Raw genomic sequence first — 12,112 nt, forward strand, 5'->3', positions numbered from 1 at the left:
CGCTATGCTTTGCTAGGAGACCATGCCTGCATGAATGTATCTCAATGCCGCTGACTTCAAGGGATTTCAATTTTTTTTCTCTCAACCCTGGTTCACTTCCTCTTTGATCTCCAGGCTCTACTATCTGTCTTTGATAGGCTAAAACGGAATATCCACTGAGAAGCAGAGGTAAGAGACAAACTCACGTGCCGTCCTCATTGCTTCTGTAGAAGACCATGAAGGGGTCCGACTTTCCAAAGAAGTCCTTTTTATCTAGTTTGTTGGCACAGAATTGCATGGTGGCGTAATCCTACGGACAAAGGAAAATAACAGAGAGTCAGAGAAATGAGAAGACAAAAAAATTAAGGACATTGCAAATCCATGCTTCTGCCTCTGTTTGACTCCTGTTGTTTGTTTATACTTGCTGTGTGCCAAGATATAAAAGCACTGAAGCACCAAATAAAAGCACAGTGCTGAGTGAATCCTAATAAGAGCAGAGTGAAACCAGCCAGTCGGTTCTCGCTTCCAAAACCTGCAAATGCATTCATTCATTCATTACCATTTCTTTATTACGCTACTCCTGCATAACAACAGTGGATGGGATAAACGGTATCAAATTGAAAATACCTTGTTGTGCAGCATATAATCATAGTAACAGTGTGAGAGACCATGCAGAGGCACAGAAATGGATTTTAAAACCCTGCATATGGAGGAAGGGGGGGCTGTGTACAAAAAGGATGTGGAGGGTGTGAGTACAGCTAATGATACATTAGAAAGGCTGGTATTACCATAATTATATTCATTTAGGCAGCATTTCAATGTGCGCTGCCATTACCAGGACAGTGAATATGCCCCAAAATGGTCTTGGTTCCAGATAGTCTCCCCATGGTCAAGATATAAGTATGCATTGTATAATAATGAAGCATAGTGGGCACAGTCTGGACAGGTAAATGTCCATGTCAGAAGAAACTCTGCAAAGTGTTCTCCATAACTGACATAGCTTTTATCTCAATGCTGTGTTAGACTTTAAAAGGTTTTAGCCCCTTAACATACCGAAAATGCAAGTTGACTAATCATATTTTAAAGCATGAGATGTGATACCAAAAGACGTTTTGGGGCTTTCAAGTGGCAGAAAGAAGAGCTGTTTATACCCTGCTGGTCTCCTGAGCTTTTAGATTTTGAAGTGAATTAGATCTGCTATTAGATCTGAATCAGCATGGCACTGCACTGGGTTTCCATCAATTGCTTTGACCCAGATCAGTACGGTGCACTCTGCCTCTGATCTGCCTCTCACTAACCTACATCACATCACTCAATGCCTCGGACAGGACACAGACCAGCCTCTGATGCAAACGCTCAGAAAAAGATGGATGTCGCTACATGGATACTTGGTAAAATAACTCTGAGATTATTCTCCTAAAAATTGGGCTAGTTTGATTATCGCCGTTGTTTCTAATCACAGTTCATGTTTCCAAGCAACACTGTGGAAATGTTAGGACAAAAGCAAAGGAAAGAGCTGATTAAAACAATGGTGTGTCAGCCAGTGGTTACTCAATGAAGCAGGGCTGTTGTATATTTTGTTTTCATTCCCCACTGTCATTTTCAGTTATTATCTGTGTTTTTACTGTACCGCTTCGACAATATAGGTAGAGAATAATTATTTCCAATTTGTGTACCTGGACACAGATCAGCAAAGTTATAGAGCCATCCACTGTGCTTGCAAAAAAGTCACGCTCATCAGTGGAGCGGCTTTTCACAAGAACTTCTTATTTGGCATGTTCCCATTGTGGCTTGTTTCGAGGATTTTAAGTTTGCTTAGGTCAGTCATCCAAACCCTTAAAAATAGAGGCATCCTATAACTGTTCTGCTTAACTCTGACACGGCCTCTACAATTACACTGTCATAGCAACACGGGGCCTTAAGCCTTCATTAGGCACGGATAACACATACCCACTTTGGTGCCTTGCAGTGTTCTCTCATTAAGTGTGGAAAAAAAGGCAGAACATTAATTTCAGCCACTGAGGTTTAAGAGCAACAGGGGAGTACAGAATGCAGTCTGTTTCCTCTTTTCCATTTCTCTGCACCCCGAAGATAGCGCTGCATGGGAAGTGTTAGAGCAATGCACACTGTCGCTTACAGAGAGTCGTAATGGTCTTTCAAAGGAAAATGGAGCATTACCTGAAAGGGGGCCTCGGGTGAAGGATTTCTATCAATGTGAAGAGCAGTTTTATACATGCACAAAAAAAGGACCAAAAAAAGGACCAAAAAAACTACAGTGATAAACTGAAGATTACTTCATTGAATACATACAATCCAAAAAGTCAATGCTAATTGGGTTTATTGATGAGTAAAGCAATTGACGGTACAAGTGAATGGTAAACTGGTGAGTATATACTATACATACACTCCGGAGAAAGACATGGGAGAAGTGCAGTGTACCGTACATCTAAATGTGAACTAAACCTTAATTGAACAGGCAGAAATAAAATAAAAATCTCTGTCATGTGTAAAGTGTTGTGTGGTTTACTTAGATTTAAATCAGCCTGAGCTGCAGCTGGACTGTGAGGATGAATTGACCGAGAGCCAGCTGCTGCTCAGCATGTTACATGTGCCAGAGTTAACGATAGCCAAGAGGAAGCCTTTGATCCATGCAAAGACTGTTGCTATCTCTAATGATACCTGGCAAATCTACTACAAAAGGTGAGAGCCAACCAGCCTCGAGGTTAACAATCCCTGCAGAACTTCCCCAGTCAATTCCCACTCTGCTGGTTTCAGTTTTCCCAAACAAGAGTTGTAGTGTTTCCCTCAGGCAAACAGCAACTCAGCTGCCGCCATTTATCGGTCACATGTGTATTATAGAATAAACACCATCCAGATGGATGGTAGCAATTCCAAACTGCTATAATTCCCAGGTGTGGGACTTACAGTGGGGTCTTCAAATTATTCAACTACGATACGTGTTTACTCCCAGTTCCCTGTTCTTTACTCAAACACAAGGTTTTTTTTCTATTCAGGGTCAAATTCTGTGTAAACAGGGCAGGTCTGGAGTTACATGTCAAGTCTGTATTTAATGGAGTCTGGGAGAAAGGAAATGGTAATTTGTACCAGTTATGATCATTTGCATTTATATTACAAAACCGCTCTTGAAGTGGTGCTTTGCAGTGATTATGCTAACTTCTATCATTGCAGATGGTGACTCACAGCAGCCCCTCAATGACTGTGCTTGCTTCAATCCATAAAACCAAATCAGTAATGTAAAGTCATGGCAGTGTTATTATAAGCATGGGTTATCTGCCTCACTGTAATCTGGGACTGTTTATTTATCAGGAAATAATTGGTGATATTCATAACACTTCCTCAAAGTCAGGCACAACAACTGTGAAACCTGGTGCTTTTTACTCAACATGTATGACTGGACGTTACAAAGCTTTGAACCATTACATCCCTACATGCGTTAGGATATCATAAAACATTCACACAGTACGTAGTTGATGCTCACTGGCTTGTTTACAGCCTCTGAGGTAGGCCAGTTGTTCTGGGCAATAAGTCTTGATACGTCTACTGGCAGCAGTATATTGAGATTACTATCTTCATTTAGCAGGGCAGAGAGAAAGCCAATCGGCGTTAGTGGACACAGGTTATTAACACAGATTCATGGATTACCACACCACACATCGGAGAAAAGGTCTGCTTCAGTGATGGGAATAAAAGCAAGCTCAATAAATATGCAATCAAACTCATAGCATATTCACTATGTATACAATTTCCATTTGACATACGTAATTGCAAAGAGACATGGCGTATCCTGCTGGTTTAATGGGGGCTGTTATGACACAATATATCTAACTGAAGCCAAGGCCATTAAACAAGCCACTTCACTCAGTATATTCATTACGGGACTTACACAAAATGCACCATTTCCCCGCAGTGTGTCTCAAACAATTTTACAGTGACATGTCATAATCAGTTACACTCAATACGTTCGATTGAACTTTAATGTGCCATTGTTAAAGGGCCCAATTCCAATTAGATCAGTGAACATTGCAAAACATTTAATATGAAACCCACTGTGTAAGCAAATTACAAAATACAGGGGTTAAAGCTATTTAAACTTACTCTGCAGTTTCCCAGCTCCTCAGCAGACAATATAATGGTCCCACATTTCTTCCCAGGTATGCCACTGTGAAAACAAATGGAAATCATTCACTATTAGAACAAATATTGTACAAATCACAATGATGAAGATCCACTCGATTATCTTGTTTGTGGTTTAAATGGCATTGAGAGGCACCGTGTTGACTTTTGCAATTCCCACAAGACTTGCAATGTTGTAAACTGCCCACATCTATCTCAAGTTTCTTAATGCTTGATGGAGGTGATGATCATAGTGTAGTTATTTTAGCAGCAGCATTAACCTTTTTTGGTTCCTGTCCAGTTATCTTCTGAAAAAGGGTTAAAGTACTCCTGAGAATCAGGGATTTTATTTCCACCAGAAAGTATATCAGACATTAAAAAATAATAATTAGAAAGATTAACAGTAATAAGGCTTTTTATGCAGTCACACTTTTCACTTGAGGTGATGATTGTACAAATGTACTTTTACATACAATTACAGCTGTAATCATATAATTCATTACAGAATGTGACATTAGAGTGACAGTCTGACAGCTCTAATGAGAACCACTGTAACTGAATCAAAAACCAGAGATAAATATAGGCTTTTGAGTTTTTTAAGTACAATGTGGAACAAAACTGCTTAGTTACAAAACTCCTCTGATCCCTGTTTGCCAGCATTACACTGAGAGTATAAAGCTCCGCGGGTCTGCAGTTGTTTACCGCTGATTCCCGCTCCAGCAGATGATCAAGGCATATCGTAGCACAAGAGAGTTCCCTGTGTGTCTGCATCTCTATGCTTCACCTCTTCAGTAGTTCCCCAACCCAATGGTGGTAACAAAAATAGAGACAGCTCCAGAGTTTGTTCTTAATGGTTTTGGGCTGTGTTTTTTTTTTAGGCGGAACAGAGTTTTTTTTTAATATCCAATCTCTCCACTCTATGCATCCACTGAGGCTGTGCGAAGAAGGCAGAGCAAGACAGCATCTCTACTTTCCCATCATACAGAAGCACTCCAGCTGCTGACACTCCTGTCATCTTTTCTGGATAAAGAAGGAAATTATGTGGGAGTCCTGCTGTGGCTGTAGCTGGAGAGCAATCATTAGAAGGTCAGACTTGCTGCAGATCCTCATTAAGCAATGACAGTTCATCTGACTGCCAGTAATACTGGATTCCATACTGCTAAATGGGATCCAGAATTTGACTACAGCAGCAGATGCTTGCTATAGCGCATACCTGCGATGGCTGAACTTACAGTACTAGGTATGCCAGGGGACCCAGAGTATTAAGAGGTACAGCATGGCTTCCTTTTGATTATCTACTTGTGCAGGAATTGCTTGTAGTCTTTTTAAGAAATATGGTCCATGGTGCTTCCATTAATCTTTACTGGCCTATCTCAGGTATCCCAGGACCTTAATACATGCAGTTCAATGCCCCATAAAAGAAACAGTAGCCCCTTAAGTATCAACTTTGGATCATCCTTAATATAAATTCACAGACCAAAGGCATCCGATTGGAAATACTGCGCACTGTGTGCAAGAAACCTTCCATAGTGTCAGCCTTTAATGAGGCAAAATGTGGCCCTTCACACTCTGAGAGGGCAGGAACACTTCATTCTCAAGCTCCACGAAGACTATTTTCAAGGTTAATCAAATGTCCTTTAATAATTGATATTCAAGTCGCCACTGTGCAGTTTATGACGCCTTAAAGAGCCAGCAAACCCTTAAACAATGAGGCCAGTAAACCCTGCACACTCCACGGGTCAGGTTATCTCCCAAGGGTCACGATAATGGCCGATACTCTTTTAAAACGGGGAAATGAGATCCATTGATTTGTAGAATATCAGCTCCAGACACGTTAGGATGCACCACCCTGATCTAATCCCTGCTGCTGAGACGAGAGCAGGTACCAAAAGGGCAATGGTCTTTTTTAAATTAGCCATGCATTATTGAGTGCTGCATTTTCTCTGACAATGCCTAGTTAACTTGAAGAGCAAATAAGCACTAAATGGATAAAAACCGTTCCTGTGGCAAAATTGTTCCTTTGACTGACAATTTTTTTCTGCCAGTTCCAACAGCTTCTGCACTGAAATGTAACTGCTCATGATATGAAATGTCCTGAATCAAGAGGCCTCATTCACTCAATGCTCATTCACTGATGTTCCTCAGTGGGAAAACGCTTTGATGATGAAATCATGTGAAATGTGCTGCTGCTGCCCTCCTTGCTGTTCTATCTGCATGTGAACGAGGCCCACAGTCCGACTGCTGTGAGGAACTGACAGTAGTTAATCAGTTGGTCATGTAAATGTGTATTTGTCTCCACTGATTCTGCGCTGCTCAGACATTTGACTATTGAAATTACAACCTTGGGATTGCTTGGCTGTTTTGTAATGTTAAACAGCCAAGCAGTCCCCAGCTAACCAACTCATGTCAACAAAACGATATGACAGCTTCAGTGTTTCGGGTTACATCATCAAGGATATACACGTCTACATACAATATAATGCGGAATATAACATACTTTTCTGTATTTGCTTCAATTTAGTGTTGTAGGGCTGTGGATTATGGAAGTGGATCACACTCAACCTAGGCTGCAACATCATATCTGGGGTCCCCAGATGGTTGTGGTGAAAAAAATGAAATAACATATTTCATGCTGGGGAATTTACATACCAGTGATATGACTTACCTCAGAAATATAGATTTTATTAAGTGTGTTTGTGAGAGTCAAAGTGTGCATTCAAATAAGTTTCTGACAGGGGGATTCGCAGTGGGTCAGGGGGAGAGAAAAAAGTCACGGACAGCTTAAAAAAAAAACTACAGTGCTGAAACACATCGGACAAAATTTAGGTGCTAGATGTTCTAACACGGACATGAATATTCTTGTGGTTCGCGACTTGAAAAGGTGAGAAGATCATCAAAACCAGCAAAGCCAAATAATGTGTTGCTATGATGTCACTTTGCAATGTTGTCATCGGGTAGTGTGAATGTTGCAGCAATGTAATTAAGGATGCACATATAATAATATAATTTATGGTATAATATGATAACTATCAGTTTGACTATTTAATGATGAAATTAAAGCTTGTTTATATCAACTGATATTACTGATGTTACTCTACACCACACAATGCATGCTGGGTAGTAAGCACAACGTAAGTCTACATCAATGTTCATTCAATCCCTCGACTCTCAGACTATTGCTCTCAACGAAATCCACTTGAGTTTGCACAGTAAAAGAAGTTAGCGAGAGCTCATTAAACCACTATTTGAATGCATTGCTTATGCTTCTTACAACTTTAAGTGACCCCCTGAGCTTTCTTTTATTTCCACTGAGGCACAAAGTTCCACAAGAAATATCAAAGTCTAATGGGCATATTGCATGCATAATGCAGGATCCCTTTTCATGACGCACACCTTTAATTCTATGTTTAAATATGCAAAGGCATTATTTATCCTAACTTTTAGTATAAAAGTTCAAATGGACAACGTAGTGAAATAAACACCTTAATGTGTATATTGGATGAAAAATGACATGTTTAGCAAGCAAAATAGCCGAAAATCTCTTAATTGATCAGGGCAGAGGATGAAAAACAATGTTTTAGCTTGTGATGTATTGCCCTAAATCAAACATACCTTATCTTTTTCTGCATGATGTGTCGTACCTCAGTGAGTGAAATAACTGCCCAACCACCTTCAGTGCCATGGAGCTACGTGGTGCACATCCACAAAGTAAAATAGAAGAAAAAAATAATTTCAAACATTACCTAAATGATTGGTTAGGATTAAATATTTTATAACTTTAGTTTACGGGTGCAGAACCCTCTCCGGGGCCTGACTGAGAGTGTTCGTGGTGAATGACAGAAACAATTACCGACCTTCAGTTTTTTTGAAGAATAAAATTGAAGCACTTCTATTGAATGCAATTTACAGTTAGGAGGAAGAATAGTAATTATTGTGCAGAAGCAATAATGACGGCTAAATTCAGCAAGTGAAGAGCAGACAGGTGAATAAGAGTTTTGATAAGGTGTTCTCGCAGAGAAGACTGATGACAGCCTTTTATCGTCCACAGCTTCTGTGCTTCCAGTCAATGATTAATGGGATACAATGAAAGCATTAAGGCTTCCAGTATCTGAGGAATGCAGGTCAGATGTGACTGCACTAACCACATGCTAAACAGCTCTGATGCTTACCTTTCACAGTGTTCTATCATTAATACATTTAAAGGCTGCCCTTAGCACTCGACAGACACCTTGCCATATGGTCCTGACCATTTAAGCATCATGTTAGCAAGACGGGCTACCTCCGCTGCTGTCCCTCCTGTTCAACTGAAACCCAGAGGATCAAACAAAGCATCATGAAGACAACTAACAAGTAGAGACAGAAATGAAACACTGCCTTGTAGCAGAGTGGCCTCTTTTACAAAGAAAGAAAGCTCACCCTGAAACAGGGGGCTGTTCTGCCGGATCCCCTGATTGATCAACTGAATGGATAGAGATCAAGCAGCATATTTCATCATCACTACAATTACTGGGTTAAAGTTTCTGATACTGCTGTTCTGCAGAATACCAATAAGAATATCTCTTTTCCATAGAAAAACACATTCGAGTCATGTATCCTATGAAAGATCATTGTGCATGACATATTACAATATGGATATCCGGGCTCAATGTATTGCCTCTGAAATTTCCCATCTAGAGGCAGTTATTGTCGTGACATGGTGATTCACAATTCTGTATTCTCCATTACCAATCAGTGCGGGGGTGGGGGTGAATGGAGCTTTGTGAGATTAAAGTCCGAAGAGGGACAAGAAAGCAATTGTTGATGCCATTCACGTTGGGTCATTAGGATGAGGAATGGGCTTGTTATTTAACTAACGCAGCAACGGGTCGTACATATGAGAGTGGGGGAGGGTTATCTGCCCAATAATATGAGTGAGAGCCCAAGAAGAAGAAAATTATGTTTTCACACTGCGGCTGTTGTAGGGTGGGATTACAGCACATATTCTCCTTTTAGAAAAAAAAAGACTGCAGCGTGCTGAGAAGATTGTTTATTCGCAATTTCACACCTGGGGATAAGCAAATTAAAAAAGTATTATTTGGGAAAGACAAGAAATAGGATCATTTTTACTGCATGAAAGAATGATTTCAGAGATATTGCCATGGTTAGAGAATCCAATGAATCTTTCTGGTTGACTGTGGGATAAGGGTAAATGAACAAATCTAACTGGTTTGGGACCAACAGAGATGAAGGGTGGACAGATAATGAGGCTTTTTGCCACTCTAAACGTTTGGGGCAGTGGGCAGATCATAGTTGAATAGAATTAGACAAGGTTGCCAAAAGTCTATGAGGGTTCAGATTGGATTATACTGCTAATCCCTTTGATCTTCATACACCGATAAGCATCCATAATTCCTCACCTCACCAGGATTAAAAAGGAGGATGAAAAGTGCACCGGCTAATTTATAAGGACGCCAGAAAAGCTAACTGTAGTTCTCGCTGGTGTTTGTGTTCAAAATAGGTAGCTACAGGCAACCTGTGCTAAGCTCTTTGAAGTTTTGTTAGAATGAGCACAAAGCAAGTAAATAGGGCAAAAAAAATGCTTTGCAGAAAATGTCAGAAGGATATACCAAACAGCCAAGAGTAAAGAATGCGTTTGCTTTTTTTCAACAGTGGAAACGAGATTCAAGGCATGAAACCACATTGTCACCAACATGTCATCTTTTTTTCCCGTTGTTAGGTAACCTATTGGGTACTATTCACTGGATACCTTGGGAATCTCACTGATGCATAATGCCCATCATCTAAACCTTGAATGAAAATAATCTTGTTATTTATGGTTAATTATGTTTGTTCTTGTGTAATTATGAACACTAAATATGAATTAAAATTACATTTCAAATGCTCTCCATTGTAGTATTGATGTAATGAGACTGTTGTTGTTGTGTTGATTATATAAATCATGGCGCAGGCTTTAATCACTTTAACAAAGTTTGACTAATTGTGATTCTAAACAAATGAGCCATCCATCAACCACCTGCAAACTAAAAATGCTTGTTTTGACAGAGAAAAAAGAGGATTAGGAGAAGTTGTCAATCAGAGAGAAACTTTCTCTCTAAGGCTACAGAAAAAAACTACTATCCAAAGTCATGACAGTGAGTTCACTCACTCTCTCCCGCCGACAAGAAAAAACTTCTCTAGAGGACATAACAAGCACATTTCAATTTCCTCACGGCAAGAGCTGAACATCCCTCTCTAGCAGAGGCCGAAAGAGAAGCCCAATTCTCGTTGTTAATACAGTATAACACACATGTTGTAAGTCATATTTATCCCACTTTCCCTCTCTGGGTGTTTGACATTTGATCACAGCTGATTCTCGACTACCATATCCCCGCTGTGTCACTAGGCCACGCCACCTTTGGCCCCCTCTCCTAGTGCTGGGCGGCGAGTAATGAAATTCATACCATGTCACACTGGGGCGCCCAGACCTCCTCTCCGGCGCTTACTGCTGACTATAGATTGCAATCTGCTTGTCGACAGATCGTTTTCGGCTGTTTAATAGATTAACAACAAGGGAGTGTTAAACTGAGGCAGCAGAGCGTTCGTTGAGAGTCTCTTGGGGTAACTTTCGATAAGATGAGCCTGTGGCAATGACAGAAATTAACATTGTCTGCTCTGAGTGCAAAGCAAATCAGCTAAACTCATCCACAGATTAAAAACCTCCGCCGCCCTTGTCTACTCCTGCACTTGAGGCCTTCATTATGTGTCTAAAGACAAAAACCCATTGCCTTATTATCCACATAGCTTAAAGAACCAAGACCTATAACAACATTTAATGACCTGTCTCTTTTCATGGCAGAAAGAAAGGGACATCTTTTTTCGATTTTATGTGACGCCAAAGTCCTTGAAGAGTCATAAACAGAGCAATTCAACTCCAAGTTTGCTACAAGAGCTGTTCTGCTGAGAGGCGAGACTTTTTCCTCTTATGAAACCAGAATGGTAACTAATAAATCCCTGTTTCACCACACAAAAAGAGTTCTTGTAGAATCAGCACGGTTTGGTTTTTCCTCACTAAGCAGGAACAGACATTATTAAAGAGGGACCCTTGTTAGTGTTTAGGCTTGGAGCCCAAATTGGCATTTAGCGAGGCAGCAGAAAGCTCTAATTGTGTGTGATGTCCCAGGGCAGAGGATGCTGATTACTGTTAGCCGTCTAAAACACTTCACCTCCCAGTTAAGTAATACAGGAAAACATGGGGCTAAACAGGCAAAGAGAACTATCTCCATGCAGTATCAAGAGTACTTAGATGTTGGAATTTCAGTTCCACCAAAAAATGAACTTTGCATACTCCCACTCATTATTGAAATCTGCAGAGTTGCTTTTTTCATCTCGGAGGAATTGCCGCTGAGTAGCCCCGAATCAGTCAGCCAACTACATTAACCATCAACTCTAAAAGCACTGTGAGTCTCTGAAGTCGAGATATGACAAGTGATGCCCTCTGCCTCAGTTTTCTCTGAAAGAGTCATACATCTCTGCTACTTGACACAGAAGTTTGACATCTGTGAGTATGACATTGTAAAAATGTATCTGACCCTTTTATGTTAAGTTTGATTATCAATTCTGATAATTGTGGGGTGTTGCACTTTGGAATTAGAGTATGTGGAGATGCATCTTAGAAACCTCTTATGTATCTCAGCTAGAAGGTTTTAGCTGACCGCTTGCTAAACCCCTCCCTCACGCAGAGACGTCCAATCACAGCTTAGCAATGGTAACTAGGCGTCAGTTTTGGATGTGTCGGGGACAGCTTTTCAGTATCCGTTTATTACATGCATAATGTATTTTCAAAATAAACTTCCAATGTAGCTTTAGGGCCTGATCATACAGAGCGGGTTTTGCAGGTGGAAAACGGCAGGCGCACCGTGCTGCCAGATTGTTGCCAGAGTGTTTTTTTGCAAGGCAACCAACGAATAGTCCAGACGTTAGCTTAACGCGAACCATGAATTTACACTACTTATAGTTAATA

General features: G+C 40.5%; 1 protein-coding gene across 4 annotated transcripts in view; it reads right to left on the reverse strand.

Annotated features, from left to right (window-relative positions):
- The window catches only part of cpne5a (copine Va), a 64,069-nt gene that overhangs the window by 25,417 nt on the left and 26,540 nt on the right, over positions 1-12,112 (reverse strand). For 3 of the 4 annotated variants that reach the window (XM_054608783.1, XM_054608785.1, XM_054608781.1), the window contains 2 exons: positions 4,096-4,159; positions 186-289 (listed from right to left, as the gene is read on the reverse strand). In XM_054608783.1, coding sequence (XP_054464758.1) covers positions 186-289; positions 4,096-4,159 — 168 coding nt within the window. Of the gene's footprint in view, positions 1-185; positions 290-4,095; positions 4,160-8,529; positions 8,544-10,561; positions 10,591-12,112 lie in introns of all 4 variants that reach the window. The other variant, XM_054608784.1, reaches the window with a different exon arrangement.

Source organism: Anoplopoma fimbria, chromosome 12 (assembly GCF_027596085.1).
Source record: "Anoplopoma fimbria isolate UVic2021 breed Golden Eagle Sablefish chromosome 12, Afim_UVic_2022, whole genome shotgun sequence".
Lineage (NCBI taxonomy): Eukaryota > Metazoa > Chordata > Actinopteri > Perciformes > Anoplopomatidae > Anoplopoma > Anoplopoma fimbria.